This window comes from Neoarius graeffei, chromosome 21, assembly GCF_027579695.1.
Source record: "Neoarius graeffei isolate fNeoGra1 chromosome 21, fNeoGra1.pri, whole genome shotgun sequence".
In the NCBI taxonomy this organism is placed as follows: domain Eukaryota; kingdom Metazoa; phylum Chordata; class Actinopteri; order Siluriformes; family Ariidae; genus Neoarius; species Neoarius graeffei.
In genome coordinates this window covers 57,990,653-58,009,556 of record NC_083589.1, presented here as the reverse complement: position 1 = coordinate 58,009,556, position 18,904 = coordinate 57,990,653, and the positions used below count along the sequence as shown (strand labels likewise).

The window sequence follows — 18,904 nt, the reverse complement described above, 5'->3', positions numbered from 1 at the left end:
AGAAAGGCCCTCGCCGGCCACGGGGCTCGAACCCAGGACCTTCTTGCTGTGAGGCGACAGCGCTAACCACTACACCACTGCGCCGCCCGATTATGCGTATATATATTTTTTAAAAAGTTCCACTTTCTGTCATCAATTCTTGGAGTTCAAGGACTCTATTATTATTATTATTATTATTATTATTATTATACCACGGTGCTGTTTAATTAGTCGGAAAGTGTTGATTAATTTTCTAACAGCAGCTTTGACAATAGTTCCAGCTTCAATTATATAGACATGAATCTTTTACTGAGAAATACACCACTCATATTTCAAACGAGCTCCATCCGCGACATGGAGAACCAAAACCGTGATAAATCTCTATCTGTCACTCGTGAGGAAATCGGTGAATTGTTTTGATAAATTTGGGGACTTTTTGTTTGTGAATGTGTCGATATAATAAAAAGAAAAATCACACGGTTTGAAGATATTAAAGTTTATCTTCTCGTGTTGAAAAACTCGCATTTTTCATACAAAATACGTCACGGATCTGAGTGGCATATTTAAATAATATCGGCTGGCGTTGAATGGTCTATCAGATATATTCCATTCAGCTAGCATGATACTGAACGAGTGGAAGACGAGTAGCTGAACTGTTTACAAATTGTCCCAGTCGCTCACTCGCTAGTGCAGAAGTTTTACATCTCTGACGTGTGATGTCATGTTGCCTTGACAACCATGCAATATCAGAAACCATATTCAGCACTCATTCTCTATTGGGTAGAGTGACGTAATACACGTAGGATAAGCGATATGCTAAAAATATTGCATGCTATCAAACCAAATGAATGAAACCTGCTAGAAGGGAATAGAACACATGGAAAAAGTGTCCTGTATGGATAATAATCCCCGATATTTCACTCCGATGACGTCACTCCCAGTGTTTTCCCACTGACTAGATGCATGTTGTCAAAATGGTGAACCGGTTCAAAATTCAAATTCTTTTGATTAACGTGCGTATTTTTTGTGGATGTGTCCATATAATATAAAGAACATTACACGGTTGTGCAAAGATATGAAATTTATCTTCTCGTATTGAGAAATATATCATTCTATTTCCTCTACTGTATAAATATATTGCATTTCTGGAAGGATTCTCCAGTGTCGGTGTTTAACAGTCAGCGTTCCTTTAATGTTTTGACATGGGAAAATATTCATTGCAGGAAAGTTTGAGGGGTTTTTTTTTTTTTAACAGTTTATCTCTAACATAACATAAGCTGTGATTTTTGTCTTATTAACTTCCACAGAGATGAAAAAACAAACAGAGTCCGGTAACTTGTTTCAAGGACGTCCCACAACATTAAACGTAACTGCAAACGGGTTAAAAGTTGCTTCATTATTTAATACATTTTAAAAATGTAATTGCTTGCAAATCGCTGTGGGACAAGAGAAAAAAAAACACTTCAGAACATGCGGTTACTGTAAAATAATCAACTTTGGGTCATTAACAGTCACTTCACTTTATCACACCACATAGTTGTTGATTATTTTCCTCTAACAGAACACACCAAGTGTTTTATTCCTCTTACTAACTATTAAATTTCATCTCATCGTCTCTAGCCGCTTTATCTTATCCTACAGGGTCGCAGGCAAGCTGGAGCCTATCCCAGCTGACTACGGGTGAAAGGCGGGGTACACCCTGGACAAGTCGCCAGGTCATCACAGGGCTGACACATAGACACAGACAACCATTCACACTCACACCTACGCTCAATTTAGAGTCACCAGTTAACCTAACCTGCATGTCTTTGGACTGTGGGGGAAACCGGAGCACCCAGAGGAAACCCACGCGGACACGGGGAGAACATGCAAACTCCACACAGAAAGGCCCTCGCCGGCCACGGGGCTCGAACCCGGACCTTCTTGCTGTGAGGCGAGAGCGCTAACCACTACACCACCATGCTGCCCACTATTTTAAATTTAAGAGTTATTAAAATATACTTCACCAATGGTGTTAGAAAGACATAGACTAGACTTTAAAACACCCTGAAATCAGGATGCACCATTTTCCAACTATTAAATCTGCCTTTTCTTCAGTTACTGAATAATTAAAGCTGGAATGTTGCCACTGACATCACGAACACCTCATTAGGAAGAAACAAATATAAACTGTGCTGTAGCAGCTTACCTCTGACCCCCTGCAGGTGGTGGTGTGGTGAGGAATCACCTGGGTTTGCACCACGAGGCACGTGTCTCTTCTGCATCTCACTCATAGACTGCCTGTGCAAAAAACAAACAAAACCCATCGGTTCTGTTTAATACAGAGAAGTCGGAGACAGATTGAGCGCAAAAATACACATGCAGCAAAAGTTAGATAAATTGTACCTGCCCATTGACTCCACCTCATCCTGGAGGTGGATGTTCTGCTTCCTGAGAAACTCCAGCTGAGCAGCCAGGCGCTCTTTCTCCTCGTGAATCTTCTCCCTCGCAGCTCGCTCGGCGTAGAAATCAGAGGAATAAACCTCTGCCTGCGAGCGCACACACATGCATGAAGTAAACACTGCAGTCCATCATCTCAGTAGACCAAGGGCGTCACACAGAGTCCATCAAATAAATGTAGGATCTATCTCGTTTCTAAATTAGAATTAATTTATAACTGAATTGAAGGGTTTTTTAAGACCTAGTCTTGGTTGAGCCACTAGGGGGCAAAATAGAGCAATAAAAACATAGACGTGAATTCAACGACTGACAAAATGAACCAGTTTACTAGAAAATCGGACGCCGTTACCTTGTCTTTTTTTCTCCAAAATAAAAAAAAAGAAAAGAGGTTTCACAACAACAATGGGGGTAAATACTTCTGCAATCACAACTTAAAAAAAAAAAGGGATCAGATTGCAGTGTGCTGTTGTAGCACATCTGCCTTGAGGTTCAACATGTGCATTCTGAGATGCTTTTCTGCTCAACACGGTTGTAAAGAGTGGTTATTAGCTCATCTGGCTGACAGGTGATGAGTTTACGCCATGATGTGTTGTTCATCATCCGTCCAGCGTCGTCCACATTTCACAAAAATCGCTTCTTCTCTCTCAATTCTTCACCGATTTTTATTCTTTTTGAGAGGAACGTCGGTCTGCCTGGGGTGCATATAGCGTCTACCCAAATTTGTATAATTGCAATTAATAATAATGAAGATATGGAGTAATTAAGCCCTAACGAGCAGTTTCAACACGAATCGCTTCTTCTCCCTCAATTCTTCACCGACTTTGAATCTTTCTGGCATGAAGGTAGGGGTACCTCGGGTGCATATAACTTCTACCCAGATTTGCTTCATTACAATTATTAGTGAAGTTATGGACTAATTAAGCCTTAATAAGCAATTCAACAAAAATCGCTTCTTCTCTCTCAATTCTTCACCAATTTCTATTCTTTTTGGCAGGAAGGTCAGTCTGCCTGGGGTGCATATAGCGTCTACCCAAAATAATTTATTCCTAAATAAGTCAGTATTCCTAGGGTGGATATAACTTACGTATGTACAGTATATAGCTTGCAACATTTATTGTGCAAGGTGGCCCACTTTAGAGCGTTCCTTCTGGATTAGACGGGGCCGGAGTGAGCTACGCCATCACTGACTGTGTCGTTTGAGTTACCGTAGCTTTCCTGTCAGCCAGTGTGGACGTTCTCCCCAATTTCTCTTATCAACACAACACTTACACACCGTTTTTTTTGTGTAAAATCTAGAGACTGTTGTCATGCTTAGCAACTCCTAGAGAATTAAAAGCAGTAGATCAGGTTCTGCATCGCAGCCGCACCCTTCTTAGTCGGGGCTGGAGGCATTTTTCAGAGTGTCACATTTGAAGAAAACTGATTGAGAATTCGGACCGATGTATTTCACAAAATGCTGCTTCTCACCTCACCTTGACGCTTTGATCCTGGATGATCTGATGAAAAAGTCGCCTTGAACTTCTTGTCATAGCAAATCTTTTTTTTTTCTTCCCCCTCTTTGGAGATTTTATTGTTTGTGATCATCGGCGCGTGCTTGGTTTTTACAAATACTGGTGCGATTTGTTGTAATATGTGAGCTCATTGCTGATTGGCTAGAACCATAACAAGAACCAATGGAATGGTGTGATAGAGCGATACAATTTAGATTCACTTAATATGACTATTTGATTCTATATCCTTGTATCCTCTGTGCCGAAAACAGCTGAAGCGAGGTCAGAAGAGCGAATTCGACAGTGTTCACGGATTATTTTGTAATGTGGTAGTTTTTAGAATTAAAGGAGAACTGAAGTCATTTTTAAACTTGCTTTATTTCTTAATTAACGTGTTATTCAATTACGTTTTCGGTTTTAGTAACCTTATATCGTGACTCGTATCGGCAACTAATTGCAATTAAATATTATACTTATCGGCCTATTCGGTTTTTAGCCGTGTTGAATTTGGTCCACGGCAGGCGTCGCTTATCCGCGCGATCTTCACGAGACTTGTGCGAGACTTCGAAACGTGAAGCGTCAGCCAGGTGTCAGTGCCGCCATTTTGAAAACTGCTTTCCAAATGAAATATCGCACAAAAATGAGTTTAAATCACGATTACTGCCGACTTTTTTCAAACTTTCCTGATCGCTATCAAAACAAACAAAACTTCCGGCTTGATCACATCAGCATTCGAAAGAGGGCGCGCGCGTCTTTTGACAGCGTTGGCAGATGTCGGTCGCTTTGATTTCCGCTGTACGTTTTACTTCCGTCCTACGATGTCTTGCACAGGTCTCAACGAATCTCGTTTACGCCCGTTGCTTTGACATACGGACTGATATATTACAGAGCATATTTCAAACACTCACAACTTGCTATAGCAGCGACAAAATGGCGATCAAAAACGCATTCCGATATTTAATAAAATTAGATAAACAGAATTTTGATAATAAAAAAATTTGCCTTCAGTTCTCCTTTAAAATCGGTTGACTACCACATGAATCAGTAGAGTTGGCAGGTAAGTCTTGTGCATGAAACTGCAAATGAAATTAAATAATCAAATTAACCCATCTAGCACCAATTCCTTCACTCAGAGGTTTAACATGAACAGTAACTAAAGCTCTTAACCTGTATCTCTTTGATTTTATGCACTATATATTTCTACCACATTGCTGCCGTGCAAAGGCAAACTGCACTATCTGCATATTGTGTCGGCAGCAAAAGACGGTCCAAGTGTGTCATCTATTCACTATTGGATCGTCTTTTGCCGCTGACACAATATGCAGATAGTGCAGTTTGGCTTTACACGGCAGACTGAATAATTGCATGAACTGCAGATACAGCACCTGGGCCTTAAACACAGAGACGGTCTCCAGCTCTTTGTCCTTATCACACAGCTCTTGCTTCATGATGTCGATCTTTTGCTGCTTGTCCGCTAAAGCTTGTTCCGCTGCAGCCATTCTGGAATGAAGCTCACCATACTCCTCCCGGGATACGCTTCCCTGAAATTGTTCATTTTTTCAAAAAGAATAATCAAATTTGCCGTACTATTGACAGAGGTGGACAGTAACGAAGTACGTTTACTTGAGTTCTGTACTTAAGGACACTTTTTGAGTATCTGTACTTTACTTGAATATTTTTTTTTGAAACTTATGACTTTATCTTCACTACATTTGAAAGACAAATATCGTACTTTTCACTCCACTACATTTCTATCAAGCTCCTCGTTACTCGTTACTATGAAGCGGCTTTGAAAATGGATGTTTTTTCTTTTCTAAAACGTGATATTTTTCCGCAGGTGACCCTGAGACAGCCGATCAAATCAAATCAAATCAAGTTTATTTGTACAGCGCTTTTAACAATAAACATTGTCGCAAAGCAGCTTTACAGAATTTGAACGACTTAAAACATGAGCTAATTTTATCCCTAATCTATCCCCAATGAGCAAGCCTGTGGCGAAGGTGGCAAGGAAAACCTCCCTCAGACGACATGAGGAAGAAACCTCGAGAGGAACCAGACTCAAAAGGGAACCCATCCTCATTTGGGCAACAACAGACAGCCTGACTATAATATTAACAGTTTTAACAGGTATAACCCTCAACTGTCCTCATGGGGCCGTCCTTCACAGGAGTGGGGCGATAAAACTCCGACCAGACACAGGGCACCAGGATGGATCAAGCAGGTCCGAGGGGCAGAAGAGGCCAGCATCTCAATCCCAGGACCAACATGTAACTCAGAGGGACAGATGGGGGGGGGGGGGCCCGATCAGTAATCACTCGGGTCACGTCATGTCCATAGACTGTATAAAATTAAGTTCAGTGATTTCTCAGCAGCGTTATTTGACCACAATCAGTTGATGACAGAATGGAAGGAGGCGGTTCTTCTGGAGAACGCACGCACCCATGGCCTATGAACCCATGTTTCAGTTTTCTGAAAGGATTAAAGATTTGTTTCGTTTTAAATGTTTGCCGAAAACGAACCACATCACGGCCTACAAAAAAAACTCACCATCCAACCTGCGGAAGCATATTGAGGGATGTAAACGTTTTATTCCAAGAGAAAGCTTGCAGTGAAGTTGTCTGTGCTTTTAGAGCTAGCGATAATGTTGCAATAGCTATACAGTCTCATTAGTCAAATGACTTTCTATGGATTTGCCCGCCAAGTTGCCGTAGCCTTGTCCACGGCTAACGTTTGCACATAGCGAGTTAACTCGGACACAGTTAGTTAGTATGTAAAAACGGAGTTACGCTAACATTAACGTTAACTTATCTGAAGTCCTTTCAGAAATATGTTTTAGCACAATTTTGCCAAATAAACAGAATGTAGAAATCTTTCTTTTCTAGTAGTGTTAGCTACCCAATATGATTTTGAGTTTGAAAAGAGTTTGCTAGCATGTCAGGTGGAGTTTCACTGACTAGCTAGCTTAATGTTAAACCGCCATGACGGCACAGCACGTGTTCATTTTGTAAATCCAGTCGGTCGCTTCAGAGGCATTAGGTTTTGTAAGCGTTGTGGCAATAATACAATGAAGCATTGATGGAAAATGTACTTTTAATACTTAAGTATTTTTAAAAGCGAGTACTTCAGTACTTTAACTTAAGCAAAAATTTGACTGGACAACTTTCACTTATATCAGAGTAACATTTAACCAGCGGGATCTGTACTTTGGCTTAAGTAATGAAGTTGGGTTCTTTGTCCACCTCTGCTAATGATACAGTGCCAGAACTAAATATACATCATTCCTGAAAACTAACTAGAATATATAACGAAATGAAAAGAATAAATACCAACATTAAAAACACAAAACAGTCCTAATGTGTGAATGGAAAACGTATGAATGGTCACCTGTCGTTTCTTATTCTCCTTCTGAAGTTCGTCATAATCCTCAAACAGCTTGGTGTACGCATCCTTCAGCTGGGCCAAATCATTTCTGGATTTTAGTTCAAGATTTAAAACAAACAAACAAACAAACAAAAAAAACACACTCAATATCCGAGAGATGAATCTATTGATTTTGTTTAATGACTCTGTTTCTTCATTTGTGCCTTTGGTAATGTATAATAGTACAATACATTCATGTAAAGGAATAAAACCCTTTGGGATAATGTGACGAAGCAGAATTCCTGTTACCACACTGAAGGTGATTCTTTTATTAGAACACCACATCCCATAATGTTTTAATCCTCTAACGCTACAGTAATTTGCTGGTACTTTTTTTAGCCATATATAAATTTAATTCACACCTTCTGCCCCATCAAATTTAGGAATTCAGCAGCACTGTGGTATAACTGTGATCTAAACCTAGCTATATTTAATGTTTGCACACTGTTCAGACCTTTCCTCCTGAGCCTTCTTCTGCTCCAGTTTGCTGGCAGACTGCATGCTCTCCAGCTGCACCTTCAGTCTGTCGTTCTCAGCCTGCAGCTGCTCTCTCTCCCCAAGCTGCGTCTTCAGCGTGCCCAGGTCCTGCTCCAACTCCTTACACCTGCATCATCATCATCCCCCCCCAGCACTGTTAGGCCCTGTCCACACGGCAACGGATTCAGGTGAATCCGATAAAATTGTTTATCGTTTCGGTCTGGCATCCACACGGCACCGGCGTTTTGGGTGCCCCAAAACGAAATCTTTTGAGAACGGGTTCCAGAGTGAAAAAATCTGGCAACGGCACCGTTGCGAAGTCGTCTGGATGAGTAGAACGGATTTGTTTACGATGACGTCACAACCACATGACTGTCAGTGCTTCACACCGGGTAGAAGTGTAACGAACTCGATGCGAGTTGTCAACAAATCCTATAACTTGGTTCATGAAATGCGCTTACAAAATATTTTCACTGTGAATATTTATTGTGTAATGGTGCAAAGTGAGAGAGAGAGAGTGAGAGAATAGCCCTTAGGGCAGAGTCTTTAGTCCAAACACTGCGGAAGCAGTACCACACCGCGCACCGCCCGTGCGCTTTCCAAAAACAATCCCGCCAGCAAACACAGGAAAAAAAAAAAAAAAGGAGCGATCTCACCTCTTCAGATGTTGGTTTAAGTCCGACAATACATTCCTCAAAAAGGGCGTAGAAGAACAAAGTAATCCATCAACGTGTAGCATTCAATTTATTCCGGACCATTAAAGAATTCTGGAGGATATCAGAATGTTGGCGTACCGGCTTCCATCTACCCCCATTCATTCCTCTTTCCGCGTCTTTCGTTTTACGCTACTGATTAATAATCAAAACTTTGTGTGGCTGATACTACAGAAGAAGGGGTTTATGCGCATGCGTCTACTTCTATTGTTCTGGTGTCTCTGATGGGACCGTCTTACAGCGCACTTAGTGGTGTGGCATGTGTATTGCATCGTTTTCAGCAAGCACTGCGTTGCCATATGGACCTGAAATTTTACTGATCCGTTGCCCATGTGGACGCGATATTTAAAAAAAAAAAAATCTCGTTGCCGTTGTCGTGTGGATGTAGCCTTAGACTCTCACGGAGGTGACACTAACACACTACATCATCTAATATTCTCTCCACATTCACTGGATATGAGCAATCGCACGCTCTGATTGGCTACTCTACTACTACGATATCAGCTCATATACTGTGAGTAGAGAAAAACAAATGGCGGAGTGTGTTACTGAACCAACTGAGGATGAAATAAAAACTCTACTTGAAAACAAAACCCCAAAAATACAAAAAAAAAAGCAACAAAATATGGAAAGTATTTGATGGTAAGAACACTTTTTTTTTTTCAAGAATTATTATTATTGTCGCATTTTTCACAAATTGCTCCTGTCATTTCGCCGGTTTGTTTACATTCTAAGCGGAAATTATTTTGTTGGATGTTTTATGTAAAAGTTTTTATTTATCGAATTTGCAAAAAATAAAAATGCTCTGTTTCTCAAAATCCAGTGAATGTGGATAGAATAAAACAGTTATTCCACTCAATCTCATCGTACGTGGATTATATCCAACTCGGTGCTACGCGCCTCGTCGACTATCGGCTCATATACGACTTGATTTCACGGACTAACAAACATTCTCACTAGCACTCTTAGGTCACATTATTAGTACTATATGTTGTTGTTTTTTTAAGTGCCAGTACTTTTGCATACCTTTAAAACAAAATGTTGAATATGTTTTAAAAAAATAAAATTAAATATACACACTGTCTTGGGTTTTCCTCATAATCTCTTATTAAAATATTAATTCAAAGGTTTCCGTCCCCCTTTCTAAATGCGATTTAAATATTCTTTAATCATTTGTTTGTCCATCCTTTTTCCTTTTAGAACTGACTCCAACCTCGTATCCATTCAACAGTTTTTGGATCTTTTCAGTTCTACTATTCTAGAGCAGGAGAGTCAAACACAGGACAGGTCCGGCCCAATGAAGGTTCTTATTTGGGTCATCAAATAGATTAAATTTAAATAAAACTGTCAGTGGCTGGAACAAAATCAAAATACAAAAAGAGCGAGTCTCTGTTATTCCACTGGGCACAAAATAGGGCAATAAACTAAGTTCATGTGCGAATGACATGTATAGCCCTTTTTACGCAGCCTGTTCAAGGCAGAAATCTCATGCCTTTATTCCACCTCGGATTCTGTATAAACCGTCCGAATGTGGAACCAGGGGGTGTCGGTGTGGTTCCACCTCTTAGCCGAAACGATTGGTACTAACAGAGCCGGAACTGACGTCCATGTAAAAGGGACAGCCGGTAAAGTGGAACAGGGGTGTGAGATTTTTGACATTGAGATTCTTTTGACATTTCCATCTACGGTGTCCAACGTCCACGCGCCTTTCTGCCTCAAATCACTTCCGACTTCTCTTCACTTTCTCCTCCAACATATTTCTGATCCACAAACATGTTGCTTGCACAAGTCTCTCCACTCATCATCATCTCTCTCTGTGTAGTTTTCTGTGACACTTTTTCCTCCCCAACCAAAAAAGCTGGCTTGGTTCATACTCTAAAGGGGACAAACACGTTTTTGTGATGTGAATTATGTAACAGACATGATCACATGTTCCATATGATGCTCAGCAACTTTGCTTGTGTTTAAAGAGTGGTGTAAATGTGCACGGCTAACAAAAGCACCTCAACACTCAGTTCACCCATCGTTATTTGTAAAGCAGCACCACTATGCTCGGGGTATTCATATTTCCGATGTGTAGATACGTCACCCTTGACACGTCACGCCTCTGGTTGCGGGAAGCCGGCTCACGATGTACGAACACACACTGACACGGCTTCGTGCCGGCTTTATTCGTTTTAGTGTAGGTCACTAAAGCCGGAATATCTGTGTACAAAGGGTTTGTGTCTCTTTCCAAAGTACCAATTTAGGGGTTTCACAACAAATACTTATGCAATCACGACTTGTTTTAAATTAATTTGTAAATTATGTTGATTGTTCAATATTATGGGCTATTCCATTTCAGTTCCAGACTGTTTATGGGATACAAACTTGTGCACTTAGCTGTACATGCAGATATTGGGGTGTATGATGTTTAGTGTGAAGGACCTGTCCTGGAGGTTCTTCTTCATGTTCTCCGCCTCATCCAGTTTACTCTGAGCCTGCTGCAGCTCCTTAAACAAACTCATCAACTGAGTCTTCAGGTTCTCCACCTCAGAGGCCGACTGGAACACACACACACACACACACACAGCTTCAGCAGTATCCTTGTCCTACACTTTATAGGGCACTGATGTTCTCTTCTATCCTGTTCTTTTCAGAGTACATCTAATTATTGAGCTGTGACTCACTTTGGCTGTTTCCTCCTGAGAACTCTTGCTCTGCGTTTCCTGGGTAGCGGTCACGCAAGGCAAAGACGTCTGGGTTCCACTTTCGCTATTGGGTTCCTTCATTTCCAATTCTTCAATCCTTTAAGAAAGAATATAGATGAATACAAGTGTGTGTAAAGGACAGAGTATATTGTTAGCTGTTCTGTACGAATATGAATGCCAACTACACTAAAGAGAGAGATCTAGTCATCATGCAAGACAGTTCTGTAAGTCCTACAGCACAGAATGCAGACTTCCATCCTGTAAACACTACAGATCACACTTCAGTAGAAGAACTCGTAGTGTTTAATCAATCAGTACAATAGTCTGTAACTGACAAATGTCTGAGGAAGCCAGAACCTGAATGATATCTCTCACACACACACAATAACAACTCCTCAATGTGTTATCAGTATTTGTCTCCTCAATGTGTTATCAGAAAGCAGATTTTCTTGTCTTGCATAAGTATCCTCCCTCCTTGATCTTTTCCATGTTGCAGCACAGTTTCTCAAAGTGTGGTGCGCGTGCGACCCCTGGTGGTCCGCGAGTTGATGTCGTAAAATATCACGTTTTATCAGTGTTTCTCAAATCGCCAGTGTGACTCCAAAGTTCTGAGTAGCACAGATGAGTCGTTTTCTATATTGAATAAAGTCCTATGTAAATTCAAATAGTAGCCTATTATTTGAATTTGGGGCGGCACGGTGGTGTAGTGGTTAGCGCTGTCGCCTCACAGCAAGAAGGTCCTGGGTTCGAGCCCCGGGGCCGGCGAGGGCCTTTCTGTGCGGAGTTTGCATGTTCTCCCCGTGTCCGCGTGGGTTTCCTCCGGGTGCTCCGGTTTCCCCCACAGTCCAAAGACATGCAGGTTAGGTTAACTGGTGACTCTAAATTGAGCGTAGGTGTGAATGTGAGTGTGAATGGTTGTCTGTGTCTATGTGTCAGCCCTGTGATGACCTGGCGACTTGTCCAGGGTGTACCCCGCCTTTCGCCCGTAGTCAGCTGGGATAGGCTCCAGCTTGCCTGCGACCCTGTAGAAGGATAAAGCGGCTAGAGATAATGAGATGAGATGAGATTATTTGAATTTGTCCGACATTAAGCAAGCCAACAGTTTTGCGACCCCGCCTATAGCTACGTCAGTTTAGGCCACACTTTTATATCAGCGTCACCTCTGAATGTGGAGGGAATGTGGAGAAACTACAAGTAACCAAGTTAGACTTAGCGTCAAACTGTCAAAAAGATAACGGATCAGTGGCTGAAGACCGGGTCAGTCAAAAGAAAAGCACAAGAAACACCTGACACAAGCAGGGACAAAGTGCAAAAACAAACCAGCGCAACCGGATCAATGTGGCCCCTGATATGAGATTAAAACTGTCCAGTTTGGAGCCAGACATTGCTTCAGTGATGTATCAGAACAAGCAGCACCAGTCTTCCCATTAAGAGAAGGACAACAATGAGCGAGTTGGTGATACTATTTGTAAAACTGTCATTTCATTAGTGTGTAATTTGTAATATACTGTTGAAGTCGGCTCATTGTTTGTTTGTTTTTTTGGTTCGGGATATTTAGGGGGTTAGGTGGTCTGCAAAATTTTTTTTTTTTTTAATGGATAAAGTGGTCCTTGGTCTGAAAAAGTTTGAGAAACACTGTTGTAGCATTACAACCAACATGAATGGACTTGGTTTTTATGTCAGATTTTTAGCTTGCTAATGAAGAATTACTCATCATCGGCATGTTTTTCGAAGTAGCCGAGTCAAATCAAAGTCCCTCCCACGCCAGGATCTGGTCTTCCCAGACAGTCTCCTGTCCCAGTACTATCCAGCTCTTTGAGGCGCATGGGTGTGGCACCGATCTCCGTTTCTATAGCCTTAAGCCTCTCACATACGGTAGCTAGGGTTACAGTGGGCAACTGGTCCTCTGGTAACCGCGAGAGTTCGATTCCCTACGCACATCTGTATTGCAGCGTGCCTCGCCATGGCAGTAGGTACCATTTTTATGATGGTCTTTGGTACAACCTGACCGCAAGTAGAACTCATGATCTCCTGGTCGAGAGGCAGACATGCTAACCACTAGGCCAGCTTGTGGTGCAAGTAGCTGAGTTTAATGTTTATTCTGCCCCCTAGTGGAATAACAGAGCTCTTCCCCCCCCAAAGCTTTCATTTCAATTACAGTCCACAAGATGATTTTAATTAATTTAGGATTCAAAGACGAATTTGGTGAGCTGCATGAGAACTTTCATCAGGTTGGTTCTTGCCCATGTGCTGAATATGTTACCCCGATATAGAAACTATATAATATATAAAGCAGTTAAAAAAAAAAAAGATCTTTGTTAGTTAGACTGGACTGAATTGTGTAATGGTTATAACAGAGACTAGAACGAACACCTCTATACCTCACATACATTAAAATTTGAGTATAACTTTACTTGAATATGCCATGTCATGTACAGTACCTGTCAAAAAGTTTGGACACACCTCCTAACTCAATGTTGTTTATTTATTTTTATTAATCAATTAAAAGACACTTCTTCATGTCTTAAAGTAATGACTGATGTCGTTTCTCTTTACTTCACTGAGCGGTTCTTGACATAATGTGGATTACTACAGTAGTGGTGTTGAATATTTACTGTGCTGTTATTATTTACTGTTTGATCTCAAACACATTAAGAAGGCAAGAAACTCATCCACTAATTAACTTTTGATGAGGCACACCTGTTAATTGAAAAGCATTCCAGGTGACGACCTCATAAGCTGGTTAAGATAGCGCCAATAGTGTGGAACGCGTCATCAAGGTAAATGCTGGCTAGCATGACGGTTCTACAGATAAACACATCTGTCCAGTAGTGGTTCAAAACGGCAAGGTTTATACAGAATGACATCACTAAATAAGCTTATACGTAAACCTGTCTCTATGATAAAAAGGTGACTTTGATGCCCAAACACCAATCTATATAATGAGAATCAATCCTCTAACAGACATATAAGTACCTCTGTGTATTCGGGTACATGATGTATATGACAGTGTGTGTTTCTACCTCTTCTGTGCAGCCTGTATTTGGAGCTGCAGTTGTTCTTTTTGTTGCGTCTCGAGTCTCAGAGACTGCAGGAGCTGACTCACTGTCTGCTCCTCCGATTCCAGCCGAGACCCAGTTATGTCGGATTTAACCCTGCACACACACACAAAACAAAATACCACATTTCAGGTTGTGATCATACCCTCCTGAACCCTGTTTTAACCTCCAAACCTCATGACTTCCTTCACTTTGTCTCAGATAATTTTTCCTCCATTAGTATCATAGTATTGCTCAAATTTTAAATTTGACTTATTTTTCATATAATTTCCAATATTTAGTATTATAAGTAAATGTTTTATTTGTATCTCAAGCTAGGAAATGTTCTTATCTTTTATATTTAGTATTACAAGTTTAACAATTACAGAATGTAGGATTTTTAACATTAGTAGAGAATGTATATTTAGCTTTTATATCAGGTGAAGAGCCATATTTGTGGAAACTCTGATATTAAACTATTATTATTATTACAATTCCCAAGAATCTTAATATTTACGAAGTATTGTAACATACAAATTAGTACGGTGATAAATTAAAGGAAAAAAGAAGAGTGGCGTCTCTGTTATGCTGTTTCTTGGGTGGTATTTTTTTTTTAACATGGTCTGAATGGATATTATGCTAATCTAATCTAATATAATGATTAAAGGGTTAGATTAGCTTCAAGAAGAAAAAAAAATGCAGCTCGTGTACACAGAATATGAGAACTTGACGTACGTGCTAGATGCAGAAAGATCTTTCTGAGGAGGTAGATCTCTGGTCACATTCATCTCACCCTCCTATGAAAAACACACAGTGATTAAATGCGTGTGTATAAATAAATCTACAGTATATAAGAAAATTAATCCAGGTGGCGGTATTAAAGTATTAAAAAAAAAAAATTATATATATATACACACACACACACACACACACACACACACACAAAGTAACTTTAAAAACGCACAATGGAATTCAACACGATATCACTTTAGATCCATGCATATATTTGAAATTTATGATATTGTATGTAATGCACATACATCTTGAAACATCGATAAAGGACATTTATTGTCAAACTCAAGAATTAATTCACAATAAAAAAATTCAAAGTGACAGTTGGTCCATGTTCACGAAATTACAGGTTCAGTATCATGTATGACCTCCGTTTGCTTGCAACAAGGCGTTCACTCTTCGTGGCATAGACCTTAGGAATCTGTCACGGAGGTGAGCTAGCCTGATGTGCTGATCCTGAACTGGCATCGTGACTCGAGGCTGACCAGGGCGTGGACGATCCCTGGTGCTCCCTGTCTGTCTGTAACGCTGACTCAAACGGGAAATGGTCGAATGATGAACACCGAAGTGCCAGGCGACCTCTGTCTGTGTACTTCCGGCACGCAACATCCCGATGGCCTGTTCACGTTGATTTTGGCTTAGGCGTGGCATCTTCAATAATGACAATTTTCCCATCATTTCCCCCGGGTATTTATAGGCAAGATTGTGTGTGTACAGTGTATGCAAAATTTGTTTGAAAATTAAAGCCTGTCCATGTCATTGACTACCCGAGTCATATTGTACGTTACTGAGTACAACTCCCTTAAATTCTGATTTGAGCACAGATTTGGAACTTATTCGGGCGGAACGAAGTTATTTTTCCATTGCGATATATTTTTTTTCTTCTTGAGATAAACTCAGCACGAATTCAGCAAGTTTTATCAATGTGCGTTTTTAAAGGTACTTAGTGTGTGTATATATATATATATATATATATATATATATATATATATATATATATATATATATATATGTATGTATGTATGTGTGTGTGTGTGTGTGTGTCCGTCCTCACTGCAATGCGGATCTCAATGAAGGAATCTTCCGGAGACACTTGGCTCATCTTCAGCTGGAGTTCAGAGTTTATGGCGACCAGGTCGTTCTTCTCAGCCTGCAGGCGGGCGATCTGACTCGTTAACGCCTCCAGCTTGGCCTGTAGCCCGCCACCTTCACCCTACAGAACAGTTTTATTTATTTATTTTTATTCAATAGACGAGTACAACTTTCACAACTTATAAAGCTAACATACTTTCTGAGTACAGGTCACGTTTCCTTCATAAAGACCTATGGCATATTTCACGTAAATAACTTATAAACACGAATAAAACCTCGCCAGCACCTTCAAAGCATTATAATTACAATTTACCTTTAGGTATAATCATTAAAATACTTTTTTAATGTTATTTTTGCATCAACGTGTGTATTCTCATGCTTGAAACGTCCTTTTACACAAGTCACCCATTATGGGTTATTCCACTCGTCACATCTCCAACAGGAAGTTGCATCATCCAGATTTCCTGAAGATTACGGGAAGAAGAAAATTACGTTCTTGACTTGACATTTCTTTACTTTCGGTGACGTTGTGATATTAACTGGCAAGGTCACTTTAAACGACAACACTTACCCAAATTATAGAGAGAAAGTAAAATTTTTTGTCTTTAAAATTAATTCTCAGTAAATCCTTAAGATGCCCTTAATGTCCTTGGATGCTAGTTAACCACATTTTGTGCATTTGCTAATTCTATGCTAAAAAACAACAACAAAGGCCTGATATTCATTTAAGAGTAAAATACATCCATTTTGGTTAAATCAATGTTTCCTTAGATTCAGTGTTCAGAAATCTTTTTCAACACCCAATCATGGAATCATCCATTTAAAACTTCATTAATCGATACAGAAACTTTTAGCCACAGAAGCTCTCAGCTAAGCTAGCTAACTTATCTAATGCTAATAATGAACAAAGTGCTAGTTGATGGTTATTGTGATATATTCTGACAGGTTTGGATGGTGTTAAATAAAGCAGTGAGAAATTACCCAAACAAAACTACTTTTCCTGTGCGAAAGGTGTGAGGGAAATTTAATGGACGAACATTATTATTCTCTGTGTTCCTGTATGTTGAGCTCAAGTGACTTAATGGATGAACATTATTATTCTCTGTGTTCCTGTATGTTGAACTAAAGTGGCTTAGTTACTGAGAAGAGATGTTTTTCCACATGCTGTAATCGCTTTTCTGTGGCCTTGGTGGTAATGAGCAGGGTGCTGGAGTTCGTCCTAACTACGCATCTTCTCATGATGTAACCACCTTTCCTGACCTCGGTGGTGATAAGCAGGGAGCTTGAGCTCTCCCTAACTTGCATCTGCCTGCACGTACCAGAGCACGCCAGGTGCACGCTTTAACAAAGCTTCATAGAAAACCTTGAGCCAATCACGTGAAGACACAAGCAGTGAGCGAATGCCTTCAGAGTATAATAGATAACATTCCTAAAACACAACTCAGAGTGCGCGTACTCTCGGCATCATCAGAAGTGCTGTCTTCTTCTTCTATTCTTTCCTTTCCTTTCCTATTGTATATATCTTTTATATGATCTACTATAATAAATGACTGAAAAGACGACTGTTAAGCGTTCTGAAGTGTTTATTAGAAATTTCCATTACAAAGGTAAGCTAGTTTATTAGCAGTTAGCTAGCCATCTGATATCGTGTCATCATAGATGTGTGAAGTTATATGGATATTTTTGTGGTTTCCTGGCCTTAAAACAACTTGTGTTATTGTGTACAGGTTATTAAAGTTTCGTTTTCAGGTATTTTACCAGCCACTCATGGTAAACCTCAGTGCTTCCTGAGAAAACCAATTATGTTTAAACTGTGACGTGACCACACACACACACACACACACACACACACACAACTGGCAACAGCTGAATAAAAATGATTAGAAACCATTATAAAGAAAACGATGAAGAAAAGCAGTGATCTCACCTCCTCTGCACCAGAATGCTGTTTCTCCATCTCCTGCACACGTTTCTTTAGTAGCTCATTCTCGCTGTCCAGAGACTGGACTCTCTGCTTGGCCTCCTCGAGTCGCTTCTCCAGGAACCCTCTCTCCTCCTTCTGCTTTTCCTTCCAGGCAGACAGTCCCTCAAACCTCTCCTTCATCGACAGGTTAGTCTGTTTCAGGGCTTCTGTTTCAGGAGCGAGAGGCAGATGGAAGGTCAATGTGTCTGAGTGTGTATCTTCTGAGAATATGAAATACACTTTTCAGAATCAAGTTTATTGCCAAGTATGTTCTTGCATACAAGTAATTTACTTTGGTGATTGGTGCTTGAACAGTTAAGATAGAAGAATTTGGCAAAGACAAAAAGTAGCTATATCCACAGCTTTCCTGTGAGAAATAATGGGGGTTGCCATGACACCTGCCTCTCCCGGATGCCAGTCTTTGAATTCTGGTTTATCCAAGCAGCTGAGGCTGAGGGAGCCGAATGTAGCCGAGCAGAGCTAGCTATGACAACCATGTTTTAGTCAGAGGATAATGCCTCTTTAAATTATGTCTTTTTCTGGTTCAACGTGTGCCGTCATCAGGTACACAAACAACTCACAAAATCTTGAAGATTTTATGAACGGAATCTGTTTTGAGCAAAAACGGACTCGCACTATTGACGTATTGTCCAGCACTGTACACTGCTCATTTGTACATGCGATTCCTGTCTTTCACCAACCACTGCACTTTGGACCTGAATCAACAACGTTAATTCTGTGTAATTGTTGTTTAGATATTGTACACTATTCAAACATTACACAGTCATTTAGCTGACGTTTTTATTCAAAG

The 18,904-nt window shown here is 40.4% G+C and overlaps 1 protein-coding gene across 4 annotated transcripts in view; it reads right to left on the bottom strand.

Moving 5' to 3' along the window:
- optn (optineurin) overlaps positions 1-18,904 on the bottom strand; it is a 29,775-nt gene that overhangs the window by 1,192 nt on the left and 9,679 nt on the right. For 2 of the 4 annotated variants that reach the window (XM_060903411.1, XM_060903413.1), the window contains 11 exons: positions 18,058-18,314; positions 16,093-16,251; positions 14,982-15,043; positions 14,232-14,363; positions 11,188-11,305; positions 10,946-11,061; positions 7,783-7,932; positions 7,293-7,377; positions 5,294-5,449; positions 2,365-2,507; positions 2,168-2,259 (listed from right to left, as the gene is read on the bottom strand). In XM_060903411.1, coding sequence (XP_060759394.1) covers positions 2,168-2,259; positions 2,365-2,507; positions 5,294-5,449; positions 7,293-7,377; positions 7,783-7,932; positions 10,946-11,061; positions 11,188-11,305; positions 14,232-14,363; positions 14,982-15,043; positions 16,093-16,251; positions 18,058-18,314 — 1,470 coding nt within the window. The remainder of the gene's footprint in view (positions 1-2,167; positions 2,260-2,364; positions 2,508-5,293; positions 5,450-7,292; positions 7,378-7,782; positions 7,933-10,945; positions 11,062-11,187; positions 11,306-14,231; positions 14,364-14,981; positions 15,044-16,092; positions 16,252-18,057; positions 18,315-18,904) is intronic. The other 2 variants (XM_060903412.1, XM_060903414.1) reach the window with 1 other exon arrangement.